This window comes from Leiobunum rupestre, chromosome 9 (genome assembly GCF_980474605.1).
Source record: "Leiobunum rupestre chromosome 9, qqLeiRupe1.1.hap1, whole genome shotgun sequence".
Taxonomy (NCBI): domain Eukaryota; kingdom Metazoa; phylum Arthropoda; class Arachnida; order Opiliones; family Sclerosomatidae; genus Leiobunum; species Leiobunum rupestre.
Genome location: NC_143392.1, coordinates 25,665,621 through 25,686,756, shown reverse-complemented (window position 1 = coordinate 25,686,756; position 21,136 = coordinate 25,665,621). Strand labels below are relative to the sequence as shown.

The following is a 21,136-nucleotide window of genomic DNA, read 5'->3' as shown; positions in this document are numbered from 1 at the left end:
TATTGGAAGTTATGTTTTTGCCTTTTTGGGTTTCTAACGATTAAACGTTTCTTTTAACAGTTAGCGTAGGTCTCGTGTGGGACTCCGAACGACCCACTCTGGAACACATCATGGACGTGTTCGATACGATCGGATTGACGATTAAGTTACAAAACGTAAGTAACTTTTACGGCGGGATACGTTCGTGGGAACGGGGTTTATGGATTTTTTTAACGGCATCGACCCAGTTGACAGGAATACCTAACTGACTTTTCGTAATTGGGTCATTCTTTAGGTCTTCCATTCCGTGGTGGATAAGAGCTGGGCCGTGACCACGACGCATAATTTGGTCGGAGTGGTCACTTATTATGGAAAGCACTATTCTACATTCTTCTTCCATTCCAAACTCGGCGTTTGGATTTATTTCGACGATGCCGCCGTCAGGGAGATCGGACCTCATTGGGAGCAAGTGGTTGAGAAATGCCGACGCGGCCATTTTCAACCGTTGCTTTTGTTGTACGCTGACCCGAACGGCACCCCGGTTTCTGTCGGTTCCGCTCCCAGATCCATCACTTACCTTCCCGCTCAAAGGAAATTAACTGGTAAATTTACACATTTTTCATATACTTAGAGGAAAATTTCTCACTATTATCGCGTCCGCTTGTTTAGGACCGAATCTAGTGCCCGATCACTTAAAGGGACGTTTAAGTAGATCAGGAACTCCGTCCGACTCGCTTTCCAATGGGCTAACGCCTACGCCGCACGTCACGTATTTAAACCCCGCGGAATCGAACAGTTTGGACTCGCGAAATGGCGGGACCATGGTCGAACAATGCACTTGTCGTAACGATAAAAGAAGCTACGAGGAGTGCGACATCCACGGGACGTACATCAGTCGGAAAGCGGTCGAACACGTCCTCAATTTCCAGAAACTTCAAAGACAGAGGTCGCTCAACGGCAGTTTTACGTCGGGACACGGATCATCAGTCGGTTCCAGGAATAGCAGTAGTAGTCTCGAGTCCTTCGAGAATAACAACTGCGTTCAACAGCAGCAACAACAGGTGCAACAGCAAAAGAATAGCATGTTGGCCGCGCTGGATGGCAAGAACAAAACGCAAAACACCAATCCGCAGTCGGGGATGCCAGTTAACCTTCCGAGACGCAGGGATTCTGGTAATTGGAGCGGTGATCGAAATAGCGCCAGTTCGGCCAGCAGTACGTCTTTGGACAATCCGTACGTTTTCAACGCGCCTGGACGAAGGCCCTTTTACAACGTTGGTCCCGGTGGTCCCATCATTAAAAACAGACTACACGATCCGACGAATTTCACTCTGTCCGACCAAGGCTACGATTCCTTCTCGCTCTCCAGTACCGATAGTTACCCGTCTATTGGAAATGGATCGCCCTTGAGGATCGACAACAGACTGGGACAGATACTCGAAAATGTTCAACTGGATTTGCCCAACGAGACCAAATCGAAACAAGGCGGAGGTGACGTGAATTTTTCCAATAAACAAGCCAGTAAGTGTTGTTATTTTCGCCATCTAAAGTAATATTGATTTATAGTTCCGATGTTTACTTTTGGTTGTTTGTACTTGTAGTTTTTTATCTTGAGGATTGTGATAAGCTATGCGCTGAGGCCGATTTGCTCTTAATGAAATCCAACGAGAAAGAGCACGAAGGAGATTTACCGATGGCGGCCCTTTACAGTGACGCCGCAGCCGGTAAGTTTTTTTGTAATTTAAGCGACTGTCTTAGATCGTAAGATGGTTTGCTAATGAAGAATATCATTTACCCAACAGCCAAAGCTAGGCAAGCGATGGACGCGCCGTATAACAACAACCAATCGATGGTCTCGGCCAAAATGAAGCACAGCCTTTGCGTCATGCGGTCGTCGAACATTCACCGACGAATCAAAGAAGCTGAGGCTGAGGAAAGGAGAAAGCAGAAAGAACAACAGAGTGGGCTGGAAATTCATCACCACAGACAGTCCAGTCGAGACAGCAATCACAGTCGACACAGTCGTCAGAGTAGCAGGGACAGTACAAAGCAAAGCTCCTCGTCATTGCCCAAAAGCAACAGTGGCAGTTCCAGACAGGGCTCAGTGGAAAATTTCGAAAAATTGGGTCGCGGTATCGAAATCTACGCCACCTTACCCAAAAAGGGCTCCAAGAAGAAATCGGCATCGTACGAAGATGTTCTGTCGAAAAACTTTACCGACGAAACAGCAAGTTTCAATTCCAAGCCAGAACCGTCTAAAAACAATCACGCGGATATTAAAATCGCTAGTCCCCAAACGCCTACCGTCAGGGCTACTAAAAAGGCGGAAATATCGGACTTTTTCTATTCGAAGGATCCCCCGGAATTAAGCGGTGACTATTGGATGAGGCAAGAACCAATTTACCCTCCGCAAGTGACCAAAAGCCCCCTTATTAGAACGTTATCCGGACCCGCTAACTTGAAAGACGCGGTGGAGCAACCCGCGAAGGAGATTTTGCCGCAGACCAAGAAACAACACAAAATTCGGCGTAAGTTGATGGGCGGACTCATGAGGAGGAAAAATCGAAGTTTACCTGACCTTAGAGAAGGTCAAGACCAAAGTGACGGCGGGAAATCGTCGGCGTACGACGACTCTGAAATAATCTTGGGTCTGATCTCACCCAAATCAAGAGAGAGAAAGTTAATGAGCATTCCCACCAATTTGACTTCGGACTACTTGTCCGAGGACAATTCCTACGCCGTCAGTCGCGGCTTTCACCAACCCCACCGAGCTTTCGTAAATAGGGACTATCTTCAGAGACCTCTACTTATGAAGGTCACTCCGCCGAAAGTGGAACTCTCAACCAACGACGCTCGTGTTCCCGTCTCATCAGCCCATCATGATACTTACAAAGGGCGAAGCACGCCGTTGGACATTGCCTACCAATTGAAGAAACCCGAAGTGATATATCAAAATCAGGCAGTCCATAATCAACTCGTTAGACAGAAAACGTTGGAAGATAATCGTAATAATCCTGATCCAACGTTGAACTCAAGATGCCAAAATGGGCAGCGAGCGAACAGAAGTTCACTTATGAGTCCTATGGTTGAACGCCGGTTAAAAACTCCGAGAATGTCGGTAGAAGCAGCCGTTGTGGCTAACGAAATTCCACACCCGGTCAGCAACGCTTACGTCCATCAAGAAAATAGGCCTAAGTCTTCGAATTCCATAAATTTCCCTCCGACGCCAAACGAAACCAATTTGGCCAAAAGAAAACCTCTCTCAGTTAGCGTCGAAGAACTTCCGGTAGCCAACAGCAGCTTCTTAGCGGAACTTCAGGCCAAAAGGAGTCAGATTTTGGAATCGAATCCGCCGAAAAACAAAACCACGATGGAGAAAGAGGACCCGAATCCGATGGGCAATTGGTTGGATGAATTACAGAAAAAGCAGCAACAATTACAAATGAAACCGAAAGATGGCGACAGGGGAAATCAGGAAGAGCAACCGAATCACGTTCAGAACGTTTCGTGCCAGAACCAAGGCCAGAATCAAATGGTAACTATTTTACTAATGTTTTATTGTAATCAATAGAGGTTAAAGCCCGCTCTAGAAAACACACAAACTAGAGAGTTAAAGTGTCTACTATATCTAACAAATACATGATAAATAAATAATAATTATCAATTATTTATTTTATAGCAGAGTTTTGACGTACCGGACGGATCGTACGTTTTACCTCACTCGCCGTCGCACACTTCAACAGTACCCAAAACTAACATAAAATACAAACAAGCCATCAGTGAAGAAAACAAAGCCAAATCTGTCGTTAAGGACTTGGCTTCGCGTTTTGAACATATTCTATACGTAAAGCCTCAAACAACGCAAGAGACTCTTGGAAATCCCCAAGAGAGAATTCCCGAATCGAACGCGCAACGTTGCGGTTTACCCGTAGCCAATAACTCTGTGAATGAAAGGACATCGTTGGTTCCCGGTAGAATGTTTACTTTAACGTCTTCCATGACTCAGCAGGCGACCCATTACCCGGCACCGTACAGCCCTAATGCCGCAGGCTCTCCAGCAGCCATTCCAAACGGTGATTCCTTTGACATTCGATCTTCTCCGTCCATCGCCGCTACGCGAAGGGACCCTAGTCCTATGACGCATCTTTCCGCGCATAAACTTTCACCTAGTCCTCAAGAATGTGACGTCAGACGGCCTCAAAGGCCACCCGATTATGAGACCGCGATTCAGAGGCTAGGATTGATTAGGGACATCAGGAGCGCGTCTCCCATGGAGATCAACAAACAACAGGAACATTATAGCTCTGTCCAACAAGAACCTCCCAAGAAGACGAGGGGAGCAAAGAAGAGTGTTACGTTTTCTGATCAGGTTGTATTGGTCGCTTGCGCCGAGGATGAAGAAAGTGATTATCTTCCCAACCCGTTGCTCGAACGTGTTTATAAGCAGCATAACATGAGAAACGACTCTGAAACCGACGCTACACGAAGCCATACACCTCAGACATTGAATAGGACAGAAAATGTCGAGGACACTGTTCTCTGCAACTTATGCCATCAGCAAAGGGTTAATATTCATGCGGTTTATTGCCCCGACTGTTCCTTTTACATGGCCAGGTTTAGTCCCAAGAAGTAGGTTCTTAAACCGAAGGCAAAGTAATTCGGTTCTGTGATAATATATAAAACCCCTGCTCAAGGCAAAGTTATGGGAGGTTGGACCACGTCAGAGACCACCGGAATATATTTTTAACTGTTTATTAGTTAATGTACAATACAAGTTGTTATTGTTTAATTAACATAAGCCTCCTGGCCATTCTTAATGATCTCAATTAAGTACCTTTTCTGTAAAGTTTTGGAGCAGTATTTTTGCTTGGCGTTTTTAGCGCCATTTTACGTTACTTGTTATGTCCCTCATTTTTTATGTCCAACCATAAAACATAAAATGCGTAAAAAATTGTAAATAACTTCAACCCATTCTTCATTTTCCATAGCATGTGTTTATTTTGCACGTGTTATAGTTTATCAATCGTTGTTCGATTTTTATTTTTGTATGTTTCTTTTTTAAGTACATTTTGTGCAAAATATGTTTTATTAGAAAATAAAATAATGTTAATTTTTCATTAGGTAAAAAGTGTTTTTAAATATTTTTTTTCATTTTGTCAGTTTCACACCCACTGATAATTAAAACCATAAGCTTACTATTATTTTTAACAGAAGTTTTATTTTGCATATGCTCTTGTCATATAGTGAGCACTTGCTGTGCTAAGGCGATACAATTAAAGGAGAAAAAATATGACTGACACATACTTATGCAGGGTTCATACACGACTTGGAATACCTGGAAAAGTCAGGGAATTTGAAAATGATTCCAAATGGTCAGGGAATTTAAAAATGGTCCAAAAAAGTAAAGGAATTTCAAAATGACCCCAAAAACATCCAGCAAATAAATTTTTTAAAGATGTATTGAAGGTACATAATAAACATTTTTCAAGATTTTACCTCAAAAAATTAAATTATTCTACAAAAATGGTCAGGAAAATTTGGCAATTTGGTCAGGGAAAACCTGGAAATGTCAGGGAATTTAATTCCGGAAATTTTATTCGAACCCTGTTATGGAAAGACAGGCTCTAGTATTGTAAATAATTGTGATTTTTATTTCCTATTTTTGTACAAAACTTATAATTTAGTTTTGTTTGGTTAGTTTTCACGTTAAGTCACAAATTTTTGTCGGCAATTGGTTCAAGACTTTGGAATTTCCATTTTCGATATAACTTGCTTCCTGTATGTCCAATTTATGTTCCTTCGCAGACTCTTCTTTCTCCTCCGAAGATTGAACTTCCAATTTTGGAATAGCGCCCTTCCTTTGTGGCAAGGCTTCAAGTAAACTATTTTCCCAGCTTTTTCCATTTGCTACCGTCACGATTATATCAAATACTGCATGGCAGAAATTAATTAGGAAAGTACTAATTGTTTTGGTCTTCTACTAAATTATATTTACCTTGATTAATGGTTAATACATGCCGTGTTTTTAAATCTAAGTATGACCCAAGAGGTAATTTGGCATGGGATACTCCATTTTGTAAGGCTAAATTGTAACATAAACCCTGAAAATAAGTTTTAACATAAACATTGTATTAAGACGCAAGACAATATTTAATACTTTTTGATGATTGTGATCAACCAAACCCCCGATTATGTAAACTTTGCTGTCATCAAAAGTTTCAATGACATTCGACGAATCACTTGTTAGATATACAATATCCTCCCTTTTAAATACTTTTGTATAATGGTCTACCTCGTAGTTTACCTATGAGCCAAGTATATGGTTAACCTTTGGATACTTTTATATATCATAGTTATTGTAAAACTTGCATCCCAGTTAAGACAACCTTCTTTACTAGCCATCATTTCCTTGCTTTTACCATTGAAACTGGTTATATAAAACTATGGGAAAATTTAGATACATTTGTTGGTTTTAGATTTTATTTAAGGTCTACCTGTAATGGGTTTTCCACTCTCCTGTTTACAGCGTAACACCTTTGCAGTTGTTTGATCACTCTATTTATATCCTACAGAAAATATAAAATTTTGTAAAGCAATGTCTAATAAAGATTTATCACTCCTAGAAATACTCATACGAGAGGAGCCATTAAATCATCAAAGGAAAGATCTATGGCAATTCTTTGTTTGCATTTTGATTCACTCATTAACTTTCTCATTTTTTTGGGGGGTGGTTCAATTCCTTTTTTTTCAAAATCTTCTCTGACTTGTCGTTTCTTCAACTTTTGCTTTTGCCTTTCTGCAGCGCTAATTTAACAAGAAATTAAAATTATAGAAATAAATCAGGGAGCTTGGCCATAGCACATACCGAAACTCTGGTCTCCTTTCTTCCCATTTTTTCCTTTTTTCTAATTTCTTTAGTTGTCTTTTCGACAATGGTGTATCAATTCTTTCATTTGATTCAAATTTTTCTTCATTTACTTCATTTGTACTTTTTAATTTTTGATCTATATTTAATTCTTTCTCAGCTTTTTCATCCATGGTGCGCTCATACAACAAAATATGGAAGTGTCATAAGACATGCTAAAAAAAGGATTATTGATTTTGTAAAGCGTTCTATTGGTCTAGGTGGGGTGCTACTAAAAAGCATACCAGCATACTTCGCATACCTAACATACCAGTTAGCCAAGATAGAAACGAACTTGGCTAAGATACGAAATGAGTTTCAATTTGTTTTTCACGTGGTGTTTTCAATAGTTACTCATTATAGATTATTTTAATTGATTAAAAATTAAGTTTACTTTACTTGTTTAATTCATATCGTTTTCAAAAGGTAAGAGGAATAATCCAAATCGCATACCGGTGAATAGAAATCGCATACCAACCAGCCGTCGCGTGGAATTCGTCTCTAATGAACTTTAATTCGTACCGTTTTCTGATGGTTAGAAGCAGTATTTGAAATCGCATACCGGCCATTGCCTTCTAAATATTTAGAAGGCAATGTACCGGCGAAGAGAAATCGCATACCAACAAGTCGTCGCGTGCATTTAGATCCCAGCCAATTTTTTAATAATCTTAATGCGCTTAGGGCTATTAGAAAAAGCATACTTGGGAAGAGAAAAGGCATACAAACATGCCGTCGCGTGGATTCCATTTTAAATATCTTAAACCATTTTAATCGTTGAATAATTTTCTATCTGAGCTAAAATGCTTTTGCGTATGATGTTCCAACAACTTGAAACACGTTATTGTTTTTAAATATTTCCATGGAACTCTTGAACCACCTCGCGGATCCATAAGGTTCCTCGGTACAAATATTTGCAAACACTGAGTTAGCGTCTCAGCAAGTCTAAATAAAAAATATTTTCTTACCTCGTGTTTCTGCATTTACCATTTACTCCATGTGATCGTCAAAAATTTGGCCTAGACCTTTGCTTATGGGGACTTATAGGCTTATGGTATTATATACAACACGATTAAAAAATTTAACTTTTGATAAAATTATTACATATTGTTAAGATAAAACATAACATCTAGACTTTTTACCTCTCCGAGGGGACAAAGGCCCCTAGGAGGGGTTATACAACGACCGTGTCTGTCTGTGGGTCTGTGGGTCTGTCTGGCCTGCGAACGCGTTCGCATTTTCGGTGCAAAGTGTAATCACTGCGTACGCAGTTTCTCAAAGGGTTGGCAAAACCACCGTGTGACGGTGAGCGTTAACGGATGCATTTGCGGTTTGGTTTGGATGGTGTTTTTTCGCTCACCGTCGTGACGGTTTGGTGTATTACGTTTTTGTAATGTTTATGCGTAGGTTGTGAGTGTTGAATTTGTTGTGTTTGTGTTCTAATGGTTGTGCATGTTGAGTCTGTTGTGTTTATATGGGTGTTTTCTCTCCAACTTCTTCTTAATGACTTTGGGACGGACCGAGTGCTGAGTGTAATGCTACCTCTCAACGTCCAATGGCAGGGTTTCCACCAGTTGTACACGGTATTCGTCTTAGTATCAATTTGCGATCGCATCGGGCGGGATTTGAACCCGAGACCTCCTGATTGACAGGCGGACGTTCTACCACAGAACCACCGACACTTGTTACGCCTTATTGAAAATTAGACCTTCAACTTTATCGGAAGCGTATTTAATAGAGTACGAAATTTTGGTTTAATTGAAATAGAATTGAAATTGAAATTATTGCATCGAAGTAATTCTAATTTAGCGTTTCTCTATTGATTAAAATCAAATGCGCCACCCAGGTTTCGAACCCAGACCATTCGGCTTGGCAGTCGAGCGCTCTACCACAGAACCACCGATAGCTGCTTAGATTCACTGAAATTAAGACAGGCATCGTAAGCATAATAGGTAATAAAGTCTTTTTTTATTAATGAATTTATGAAGGCCTAATCTGGTTTTTTTAAAGGTTAAATCTTGTTTTAGCGCAGTCAGCCGAGATTAGAGGGTTAAAGGGTAGACCCTGTGGGTGGTCCACTTTGTTAGTTTTTTTTGTTATTTATTTACGGGTGTTCTTAACGACCTATATATAGTTGTGTTAATTCAAAGGAGATAATTTAACGTTAATTGCTTTAAGAGCTGGCGGTTAGTCAAGTGGCTCTCTGTGCTTTGTTGATGGTAAGGTTTTTGCTTCTAGTAAATATATTTGGATATCTACGATTTCTAACGCAGTCAATGATTTCTTGGGTGTGCGAGTCATTATATGATATTGGAAGTTGGACGGCATTGGTCTTTTTCATGCGGTATGTGTCACAACGTCAACTGGAAGTTGAAATAAAATGAGCGTTAAAGATGCGGCAAGTATTTCGTAAGCGAGAAAAATACAAATACCATCTGTAGATGTTTCTTTCATTAAAATTTGCTTAGTATTATCAAAGATAATTTAAACTCGTACCCTAGATTCGAATACTGAGAGCTTTCCCATCGACGGTTTTGTCACGAAGCGTTTACCCTTTTCCGGCACGTGACCTCAGAAAAATCGGGCTCCATCGGTTGTGGCACGGCCAACTTCGATCACGCGCTGCCGCGATATAGCGCGGCAGCGCGTGATCGAAGTTGGCTGTGGTTGAGGTAAGGCGCAAACCATGGAGCGAAATTTTTCTGAGTTCCGGCGGGAAGTGGGTAAACGCTATCGGCAACGCGCGAGAGAGTGATTTCGAATCTAGGGTACGAGTTTAAATTATCTTTGGTATTATATTCAACTGATAAACATGTACTGTAAAAAGGGTTAAATTCAATTGTGCATTGTTTTAGTGAATCTAACTCGCTGTTGTAACTACTTAATTTATAATATTCTGAATAAATTAACTCGATTGTTTCGTCTCAATTATTTAAATTAAAATTAAAATTTTACACCGGGCAGGGTTTGAACCGAGAATACGTTTTTCGTAAATAACTCTGAATTGCGGAGATATCTTTGGGGGTCGTATCGAGAAATTAATACCACTAGGGACCATACTTCCGAGGAGAGGTATATTTTGGCTTGCCAACTTGTTATACAATCACCGTGTCTGTCTGCCCTGCGAACGCGTTCGCATTTTCCGTGCAAAGGTTAATCAATGTACGCAATGTCTCTGCGTTCGCAGTTTTTCGTAGTGTTGACAAAACCACCGTGTGACGGTGAGCGTTAACGGATTATTTTGCGGATGGGTTTGAGATTGTGGTGTTTGTGTTATGATGGTTGTGGAGTCTGTACGGGCGTTTTACCTCCAACTTCTTCTTAATGACTTTGGGACGGACCGAGTGCTATGCAACCTTTCAACGACCAATGGCAGGGTTTCCACCAATTGTACACGGTATTCGTCTTAGTATTAATTTGCGATTTGTTAGCGCCGGCCGGGAAACGAACCCGGGTCTGCCTCGTGCAACAGATTTACTCTAACCACTCAACCACCAACGCTTGTTATTCTACGTTGTTTTTCTAAAAAACCGCTTTGGCGAATGTCCTTTACAAAGTTAGAACGTTTTAAATATTTATAAATTATATTAATCTGATATTTAATGAAATATTTATAAATATATTAATCTTATATTTAATTAAATATTAATAAATTATATTAATCTTATATTTAATAAAATATTTATAAATTATATTAATCTTATATTTTATTAAATATTCTTAAATTATATTAATCTTATATTTTATTAAATATTATTAAATTATATTAATCTTATATTTAATTAAATATTTATAAATTATATTATTCTTATATTTTATTAAATAATTAAGTATTTTAATGTAAAAGTTGATCGTGATCAAGAATTGAACTCGGGTCACATTGTTAACACGCGGATAGTCCACCGCCGAGCCATTGACTTCCTTAGGAAAAATGTTAAAGTAAAGGAACCATTATGATAAGGCGGGTTTTTTTACTAAACGGGTGAATACAATATCTGTGGATATCTTTTATTGAACTTTGTTTTTTTATTTTTGTAAACTTGTTTTTATTTCGTCGGGAATTGAACCGGGAGCGTGGTTTTAGGACTTTGATTCGTTGCCGCTGTGTTTTTGATTCGTTGCCGCTGTGTTATTAGGCCAAAATTATTCGCTCACTTTGGGACGAAAAGAGTACACATTTTACCCCAAACTACCAACTTCTTCCATAGTATAACAGCCAAACTGTATTTTGAAATTATACAAATTACTCCAAATCTAGCGCATAGTTTTCACCTATTGTTTGCTTTTACGTTGTGTTATAAATCTGTAATATATTATTCAATGACATTGTTAAACTCTTTAATTGTCAGTAGGTTTATTTTTTCGGATACGCTTTTTGTTGTGTTTTTTAACTGATCGAGATTACGTTCTTTTTTGTCTAATCTTTGGTATTGTTGGGTTTTTTCTGTCTTATATTTGTCGAGGGGCTAACCACTCTTAGAAAGTCTGTACACTGGATTACACTTAGATTACCACTGCCAAAGGCAGGGACTTCAAAGATTACGCGTAATCCCATTAGTACAGTCAAAGGTACGGCTCTGTACACCGATTATGCGGAGTGATCATCCCCTCGATATTTGTATCTACTATTTTTTAAGTTTATTTCCTTTTTCCCGCAAAATCGTCTAGTCTTAGAGGAACCTTTAAGAGCGCAAGTCATGCCCAAAAGCTTATCCGGTTTCATTATAATAACGTGAAAAATCGTATTTGTGAATGGTAAGGTGTTGCGCTTCTTGATATTATATTTTCTATTGCTTGATTTCTAAGTATTTAAACTAATTTATTGCTTGACTGCGTTATAATATATTTCTATGAATTATTTTGATTCTGAAGTCTGATTGCTTGACTGCGTTATAATATATTTCTATGAATTATTTTGATTCTGAAGTCTGATTGCTTGACTGCGTTATAATATTTTTCCATGAGTTTTGTTTCTGAAGTCTGATGGATTGGGTTTTTATTGTGTATTTTTCTATTCGTTATTTTTATTTTTTGATACTCTAATATTTTAAACTGGATATAGTATAACGTTACTTATGCGTATTTCGAATGTGCGTGACGTGGAGGGTATTTTCACGTTTTATTAGGATCAGTTTTTTTTTAATTTTAAATCTTTCGTCTTATTTGTATTTTATTTCGTTTTTTCAGTCGTATATTTTTATCGAGTTGTATACATCGTGCGCTTACACTTATGTTGGTCTGGTTTTTAACTGGGTCGTCATTACTTCGTAATTTATTTTAAACGTTTTCTCGACTGATTAAGATGTTTAATTTGAAATAAAATGAGCGTTAAAGATGCGGCAAGTATTTCGTAAGCGAGAAAAATACAAATACCCTCTGTAGATATTTCTTTCATTAAAATTGGCTTCGTATTATATTTAACTGATAAACTTGTACCGTAAATAGGGTTAAATTCATTTGTGCATCGTATTAGTACGTCTAACTCACTGTTGTAACTACTTAATTTTTAATATTCTGAATAAATTATACTCGGTTGTTTCGTCTCAATTATTTTAATTATAATTAAAATGTATACCGTGCGGGATTGAACCGGGAGTATGTTTTTAATAAATAACTCTGAATTGCGGAGATATATCTTTAAGGGTTATCTCGAGAGATTAATACCACTAGGGACAATTTTTCCGAGGAGAGGTATATTTTGGCTTGCCAACTTGTTATCTGTAAATATGAATAAGCTTTTATTTGTAAATATATTTTTTAATAAATTGTTTGTCCTGTTCCGACCTCCCCGCTGCGCCCACACTCGATATAAATAACCAGTGTAATTAGGATAGGGCGGAGAGTACCGACGCCTTCGCTCTTAAACGGTTCAATGCCCAGAGACAGGGCCTGATGTCTATGCCAAGCTTTTTTTTTTATTAGTTTCACCATATGTAACATAATCACTCATAAGTATGCCATAATAGTATTTTCGTTAATGAAACCTTGTTCACGGGATATGACGTAAATGACGTTACTTACAATTCCGTGACGAAATACGCGTCATCAACGTTACTGATTGGAAACGGAAGTTAGTGAGAATTCCTCACGCGTTTCTGGCTTTGCCCATGTCAAGTTTAGCTCGTGTCTCGCGATCACGAGATTTTGTTTCCTTGGTAACCTTTTCAATAGCGCAAGGATTATAAGCATTTTTGCATTTTTGGGTCCACTTAATGAATGTTCCGCGTGAAACAAGGCCTCATTGAATTTTTTTCAATGGAAATGTTATACATAGGCATACTTATGAGTAATTATGTTACATATGGTTTCACGGTTGGGAATAGGATCTAAGGATTTTTAGAAACCGTCTCATACTTTCTTAACATTTGATTCTAAATGCCGTCATTTCTCAACACTGCATGAAGTCACATCCAGCAGGGACATCTAGATTGACCTAACCAAAGATAATATAACTCTTACTGAGTTCCCGGCGGAAGTCGGAAAAAACTGCCTCCATGGAGCTGGCAGGGCTACCGACATCTAGTTAAAACGTAAAACTTAGTGAAAATTGCACCGTGGTTTTTGACTTGCTGTTTTCAAGATACCAGATATTTTTGCGTTATATTGTTTTGAAACAATAATGGATCATGCCTGTAGCTCTAAAAATGTTTCTAAACGAAAGAAAACTAAAGGTGAGTAATATAATCTTGGGTTATCTATTGAAATTCCTTATTTCTCACCCTGCTATGGACCCCGATATTTCCGACTTCTGGCGCGAACTCAGTAAAAGCCTCACGAGAAAACGCGCTATCGAGAAACGCCGTGATTTCGAATCTAGGGTAAGTAGTTATATTATCTTTGACCTAACGAAGACCGATGAACTCCAAGTCTCCGACCAAACTTTACCATCTTCGGTTATTTCAACGACGTCACCTCGTATCAAGACAAAGGAAGCTAAGCGCTGTAACCGCCGTCAGAAAAGTAAACTCCACACTCCAGATCTGACTGAAGCGCCGCGAAGCCATAACCCAAATTCCGCTCGTAACGCCAATAATCTCCTACGGAAACATAGAAAACTAAGGAACAAGTACCATCAACAACACAAAAAGCTGGGCACGACACTGTCGTCAACGGAAACGACCAACCCAGCTGATTACGAAAAACTAACGAATTTAGAAAAACGTATCACGGGAGAGGAGAGAAGGATTTTCTATTTTGGACAAATATCAATTGGCGTATTTTTCAAATCTAAAGGTTGGAAACCGCCACCAAATCAAAAAGACAAATCCCACCAGTTTAACCAGTCAAAAATAAAGCCCCGACCAGTCAAGAGCCAGCAACTGACCCCGAAACTCAAGCAATTGAAGACGGTTTCGAAATAATTTTTTCAATAATTGCTCATAAAACCAAGAAATAAAGGAGTTATTCTGGATAATTCCAAGGTGTTCTTAAAATTTAACGTTCCTGTTACTCGAAGCCAGGAAAAAGCCAGTCTCCACCCTCAACTAATTGACGAAATGACACTCAAAAAGCATGATGACGATACCATGACTGCTGAATTACAAGCAGTGATAGTTGCCCTCAACACTACCATGAAACGAGGCAGTACCAGGGGCATATTAACCATTAGGCAAAGTAGGCACGTGTCTAGGGCGACATTTTTATAGGGGCGCCAAACCTCTGATAAAGCCCCATGGTCCATGTACTTGGCTTGCCCCTACTCAAAATAACGCCGAAAAGGTTTGGGGAAACTAAAATATATTTATTTATTTATTTATTAAAAACAAATACCCCCTCCTTAGTTGACCAATTCCAAGGGGTGCCAAATTTTTCTGTGCCTAATGGCGCCGAGAGGGTTAATCCGCCCCTGGGCAGTACGTTCTCTCCACCGATGTTCCGAGGTACGCATGATGAGGATGTAACTGAATGGCTAACAAGGTTTGAACATGTATGCAACATCAAACGTATAGCCACGCTCGCTCCATTATAAGACTCTTTGGTAGACAGGATAATAACTCCTCATCTCGAAACGAACGTTTTTAAATTTTAGAAAGTTCGTGACATTTATCCCCGAAGCACCTCTCAAGCATCTCTTCAAAGATGTCATTCAGCCCACTCGCGGTTTAGGGCGCACCAACCTGAAAAAAGGCATGGTTTAGTCGGTCGTTCTCTGTAAAATGATAACAAAATTAACATGATCTTCAAACTATACCACGTTAGGCTGGAATGGAACTTCTTTTGGCCAGATTTAATCGGAAAACTAAGATAAATTAGGCCTACATGACTAGAATCCAAGCTAGGCAATGGAAAACCTAGGAAGATGAAAACTACTCGCATCCACTTTGATCCTCCTGGGAAAAACTTGTTGTTCAGACAATATCGAGGTCTACCAAATAAATCACTTTTGAGCAGTGAGGTTTCCCTACAATCGACGCTAATAGAATCGAAGACGACCGAAAATTAATTATTTCAAAAGAAATCCGCCTGAACACTTTAACCTTGTGAAAACGATATACATTGGCTGGGATCGCTTGGAGACGAATTCCACGCGACGGCTTGTTGGTGTGCGATTTCGAATATTGCCTTAGCCTTGTGAAAACGATATGCATTAAATTTAACATTAGCGGGAATCATAATAAACCCTAATACAAGTAAGGTAAACTTAATTTTTAATCAATAAAAAATAATCTATAATAGTTAAATATTGAAAACACCACATGAAACACATTTCTAATATTAGCTAAGTTCGCTTATATCTTGGCTAACTGGTATTCAAAGTATGCTGGTATGCTTTTTAGTAGCTCTATAACTGTAGGCGCAGGGGTTTGTTTCTATCTCTATGGGGGCACAGATAATTTAAACTCGTACCCTAGATTCGAAATCACTCTCTCGCGCCTTGCCGATAACGTTTACCCACGTCCCAGTGGAACTCAGAAAAAATTCGCTCCGTGGTTTGCGCCTTACCGCAACCGATAGAGCCCGATTTTTCTGAGGTCACGTGCCGGAAATGGGTAAACGCTTCGTAACAAAACCGTCAATGGGAAAGCTTATGGCACGCCAAACCGGACAAAATTCTCAATTGGTTGTTACTAGACTCAATCTAGCGCCAACATAGTCAAGACGGTCGCGTCGATATACTCGAGCCTCTCGCGTCGATATACTCGAGCCTCTTACGTCAACATAGTCAATTCACTCTAGCGTCGACATAGTCAATTCACCCTCGCGTTGACATAGTCAATTCACTCTCGAGTCGACATATAGTCAATTCACTCTCGCGTCGACATAGTCAAAACACTCTTGCGTCGACACACTCGAGCCTCTCGCGTCGACATAGTCAATTCCGGGTGTTACTAAAAGGTACAATAGGAGAATTGGCATACTTATCCAAGATAAATGTGAACTTCACCAAGTTCGAGAAAATAGTTTTCAGTTGATTTTCGAATGATTTTGAACGTTTAAGTTTTAAGGCGATAATTTAATTTATTTATATTGTTAGATCTAATAGTTAGCGAACAATTTTTTTCAATAACAGTCATTCTGGGGCTTTCAGATTTAATTTGTGTACTCCCATTATTGGTAATCAGTGCGTATTGTAAGATGTTTCAATATTTAACGTGATTTTATTAATATTTAAAGCCGGTTTCGGGAATTTCTATGGAATAACATGTTGTTTATTAAATTAAATTTCGTTAACTAACAATGTAAAATTTGTATGGCATTATAATTATCAGTTTTTCTTGTGACATAATTCCGGTATATTTAAAATACTGTGAAATTTCCATATATTAAAACATATTTACTAGTGGTCTATAATATATGTTTCAGTCCAGTTACTACATCATCTGTCACAAGAAACTCATGGTTACATTTATTCATCAAACGTCGGTTGGTTCTGGTTAAAACATTTGTGAACTTCTGATTAATTGTTATTATGTTTTTACACACAATCCTTATGTATATAGGTATTGTAGCTTATTATTTTTCACGTACAGTGTAGGTGTCCGCCGCCGTTCGTTCACAAACAAACGATACGTCAATCGATTAGGTATAGAAAACCCTTGTCGCCATTGTTCACTATTTTGAAATCGGGCGCCCCACGTTTTTTTGCTATTCAAATTTGAACGAATTTCGCGCTATTACTCTTGAACCCGAACCAACCGACGTTTGATGTATAAATGTAACCATGAGTTTCTTGTGACAGATGATGTAGTAACTGGACTGAAACATATATTATAGACCACTAGTAAATATGTTTTAATATATGGAAATTTCACAGTATTTTGAATATACTGGAATTATGTCACAAGAAAAACTGATAATTATAATGTCATACAAATTTTACATTGTTAGTTAACGAAATTTAATTTAATAAACAACATGTTATTCCATAGAAATTCCCGAAACCGGCTTTAAATATTAATAAAATCACGTTAAATATTGAAACATCTTACAATACGCACTGATTACCCGGAATTGACTATGTCGACGCGAGAGGCTCGAGTGTGTCGACGCAAGAGTGTTTTGACTATGTCGACTCGAGAGTGAATTGACTATGTCAACGCGAGGGTGAATTGACTATGTCGACGCTAGAGTGAATTGACTATGTTGAGTACGTAAGAGGCTCGAGTATATTGACGCGAGAGGCTTAAGTATGTCGACGCGAGAGGCTCGAGTATATCGACGCGACCGTCTTGACTATGTTGGCGCTAGATTGAGTCTAGTAACAACCAATTGAGAATTTTGTCCGGTTTGGCGTGCCATAATAGCTCTCAGTATTCGAATCTAGGGTACGAGTTTAAATTATCTTTGATGGGGGTAGGACCATAGAGATAGAAAAGAAATAGAGGCACTATTGTATCTGGCGAAGTTGACCGCGAGTGACGACCCCCTTTTCGCCAATGTAGGAAGCCATGAGATGGGCAGATTACGTGGCGCCATCGACCCGCGGTGAAATGAAATACATTATGCCCTTTTGAAAATCAACTGTCATTTGATGTACACAAAGGAAGGATAGATGGCGTTGCAAATTCTGCCCATCTCCGCTTACATACATGCGCGGTGGGGGATGAATTTTCCCGGTCAAAAACGGGGGTGCCTTAACGCGGTAATCTTCCCTCTATTTCTTTTCTATCAGTAGGTGGTTTTTTTTCGCCTGTTCTGGGTTTTTTGAGCAGGTTAAAAAGTGTAGCAATATGACGTCATTTTACTACAATTCTGTCTTGACGAAAAAAACGAGTTGGAGTAGAAAGAGAGTTTTTAAAGGTTAAAGGTTATTAATAAAAATTTTCCCATCATATTTTCGTGAAACGAAATTTAAGCAGACGACAAAACTTGATTAGTCCCTCTACATCTCCTTTCGAGGAGGAGTAAAAAGTGTAACCCTAATACTCCGGAACAAGCGAACAAAATTCGGGACAGGGTAAATCTTACCCCGAGAACAGGCGAATAAAACGTTTTAGGGTACACTTTTTGTCCCCAGACAAGCGAAAAAAAACCACCTTCTATGGGTAGAATTTACTCAATTTAGGAGATGGAGAAATGAGAAGCCATTTCTTTTACTATAATTTTGATATTAGGCGAAAACTATTCGCTAGTTTTGGAGTAAATTTTTAGGAAATAGCGAGCAACTTCAAAATACAGTTTCGCTGTTATAGTATGGAGGAAGTTGGTAGTTTGGGGTAAAAGGTGTACTCTTTTCGTCCCAAAGCGATCGAATAGTTTTGGCCTATTGACACAACTTGGTGATACACAACTTTTTTGTTTACACATTTTTATTTAGTTATGAAAAGTATAATTTAAAATGGCTCAAAATACTCAATGTATTGTAAAAGGCGGTACTGTTCCAAGAATGAGTTGTCAGGATCCAAAAGCGGACGAGTTAATTGCGAATATGGTTAGTAACTTCTATTCTGGCCATTAAGCCTCGGTCTATTAACACTTGTTAATTTTATTCTCGAAGACCTATTAGTTTGAGTATTTCGTAAGTTTTATCATTACTATAAATTTGTTAGGGTTTAGCTTTTTTGCTCCCTTTTATTATGGGGTTTTCTACCTTTTCGCGTAATTTAACTTTTAATATTTGGAATTTCTCAATAATTGCGTTACTATGTTCATTCTTTATTTCAGGAACCTGTTATCTTAACTGACACTGAACTTGTAACTTCGGCTCTCAAATGGGATTTGGATTATTTGGAAGAGAATCTAGGCAATGGAGAATACACAGTTTTCCAATCCGTTTCTGGGAAATTTAAATATTTCGATGATACTAAAGCCAAAGAAGCCAAGATCGACTTTTCACCACCAACAACCAAAATTGAGATGAAAATTTGGGATTTTGTGGAAAAACTGAAGTCCTGGAAACCTGGTCAACCTAAGTAAGGAATCTGCAAACATATGAAGGTTTTTTGCGGATGTAAATGAGTATTACTTTAAGATTTTACTTGCAACAACCCCTAAATGATTCTGTTGCTAAACCTGTGGTGGAGGACTTCATTGCTTTCAATTGGGGTTGGATTACGCGTAAACAAAAAGAAAGCAACTGGGGGAAATTAACTTCCAATCTCCTCCTAATATCAGGGGAAGGTAAGCTGTAAATAAATCTTGTATTTCCTTATCAAATCTTTAAAGGCAAAATTGATGTATTCAAAGGCTGCGTCACGCCTGTTCATTATGACGAACAGCATAACTTCTTTGCTCAGATTAAGGGGAATAAAAGGTTTATTTTAATTTTATTAATGATATTTTAAATAATATATAATTATAATATCATTAATAAATAAATTATTATATAGATTTCTATTATATCACCCTGATCAGTATGAATGCTTTTACCCACATCCTGTATGGCATCCTCACGATCGCCAGAGTCAAGTAAATAAAACTTCTTGATAACATTAGGGTTTTTATAAAATGTGTAATTGAAAAAAAAATCTTAATTTACAGGTAGATTATGAGAATCCTGATTACGAAAGGTTTCCAAAATATAAAGAAGCAAGGCCTGTTGAAGCCATCCTTGGTCCTGGAGATGTACTATATTTACCCATGTATTGGTGGCATCACGTAGAGTCGATGCCAAAATCCGACTATTCCATTTCAATTAACTTTTGGTATAAAGGTGGCCCCACAAACAAAATAAGTTATCCTTTGACGGGTCATCAAAAAATGGCTATTATGAGAAATATTGAAAAAATATTGTTTGAGACTTTAAAAGATCCTAATGAGGTGAGTTTTGACACAAGCAAAGCTTATAATAGTGTTTTCCATTGAAAGTGCTCGAAGATTGATATCATGTCATTAGCTTAGAGGTCGCATGGGTGCTAGGTAGAGGCGCTCCTAAAGAAAAACTAACTTCCGAGAGTCAAGCAAAAATATATGAAGTTCATATTTCATTGTCTATCCAAGCAATCTGAAAAAGTTGCTCCATCTCTCGAGGCACCTCATCTATAATTTATCTGAGACGGAGCGATGTGGCCAATGGAAGATGTGAACCTGCTCTTTTTTTCCCAATGGAAAGTTTTTTTCCGGGCGATCCGAAAGCTCTCTGAGCAGTCCAATGGAAAACGCTCTTGTTGAATCTGGCAAGAGAAATATAAATTTTGTAACCAAAAACCTTTTACAGGTTGGCCCTTTTATGAAAGCTATGGTCTTGGGACGTTTTACGTGATTTCGATATTAGCAAAAACAAAAGGCGCTGATAATATTGGGCTAGATTCCTACAAATTTATATAAAAAAAAATTATATTTGTTTATCAAGGGAGTCACAATAATCAAATCATAAGAAAATCACTTGATTAAACTCTAAAATCACTAAAAATTCCAGACAAATTGTGAGAAATCCATGAAAAATGCAGAAGTATTGTGCAAAATTGCTGATTAATTTTCATATATCAGTAATAAAGTGTATAATATTTTTTCAAATGACCCCCTCCTAAGGTTGCGTAAAAAAAATGCCAAAATAAATCTAAAAAGTTAGGTTTAATTTTTAAGTTGTCAAAAGATTTAAATAATGTTTTGGGAAAACTTTATATTAAAATCTCTACAATGATGTACATATATTTAAGCTAGTTGTAATTAAAAAGAAATATCAAATCGTGCCTTTTGGTAGGTATTAGCTGAAATATATAATTACTCATACTAGAGAAGTATCTATAATAATAAAATAATAATAATCAGCTAGGCTAATACCCAAGGCACCACCTTAGGCCTAAGTCATTGAGCGACTTTTTAAGCCATTAGTTCTGGGGGCCGGGTTACCATGCGTAGGAGGGTAAAGCCCTT

At 38.3% G+C, this 21,136-nt stretch overlaps 3 protein-coding genes across 5 annotated transcripts in view; 2 read left to right on the top strand and 1 right to left on the bottom strand.

Moving 5' to 3' along the window:
• ec (ubiquitin specific peptidase echinus) overlaps positions 1–5,018 on the top strand; it is a 42,895-nt gene extending 37,877 nt beyond the window's left edge. For both annotated transcript variants that reach the window (XM_090158105.1, XM_090158104.1), the window contains 6 exons: positions 61–155; positions 275–581; positions 649–1,500; positions 1,581–1,703; positions 1,782–3,514; positions 3,659–5,018. In XM_090158105.1, the coding sequence (XP_090014231.1) occupies positions 61–155; positions 275–581; positions 649–1,500; positions 1,581–1,703; positions 1,782–3,514; positions 3,659–4,612 (4,064 nt within the window). In that variant the 3' untranslated portion in view covers positions 4,613–5,018. The remainder of the gene's footprint in view (positions 1–60; positions 156–274; positions 582–648; positions 1,501–1,580; positions 1,704–1,781; positions 3,515–3,658) is intronic.
• A 611-nt stretch (positions 5,019–5,629) lies between these two features.
• On the bottom strand, positions 5,630–7,395 carry LOC149926993 (tRNA methyltransferase 10 homolog A). Of its 2 annotated transcripts, none has more exons than XM_090158516.1 (8): positions 7,150–7,395; positions 6,845–7,065; positions 6,615–6,783; positions 6,474–6,545; positions 6,349–6,420; positions 6,137–6,283; positions 5,975–6,080; positions 5,630–5,910 (listed from the first exon to the last, which is right to left on the bottom strand). In XM_090158516.1, exons 2-8 carry the CDS (start codon positions 7,015–7,017, stop codon positions 5,681–5,683), a joined length of 969 nt encoding a protein of 322 aa, XP_090014642.1. In that variant the 5' UTR covers positions 7,018–7,065; positions 7,150–7,395; the 3' UTR covers positions 5,630–5,680. The 2 variants fall into 2 exon arrangements, with proteins under 2 accessions (XP_090014642.1, XP_090014643.1); XM_090158517.1 differs by having other exon boundaries at positions 6,845–7,059; positions 7,155–7,395.
• An 11,176-nt stretch (positions 7,396–18,571) lies between these two features.
• On the top strand, positions 18,572–20,898 carry LOC149926992 (hypoxia-inducible factor 1-alpha inhibitor-like). Its single transcript, XM_090158109.1, has 7 exons — positions 18,572–18,752; positions 18,986–19,233; positions 19,293–19,441; positions 19,508–19,574; positions 19,651–19,729; positions 19,802–20,080; positions 20,478–20,898. Exons 1-7 carry the CDS (start codon positions 18,660–18,662, stop codon positions 20,520–20,522), a joined length of 960 nt encoding a protein of 319 aa, XP_090014235.1. The 5' UTR covers positions 18,572–18,659; the 3' UTR covers positions 20,523–20,898.
• The last annotated feature ends 238 nt before the right edge of the window (positions 20,899–21,136 follow it).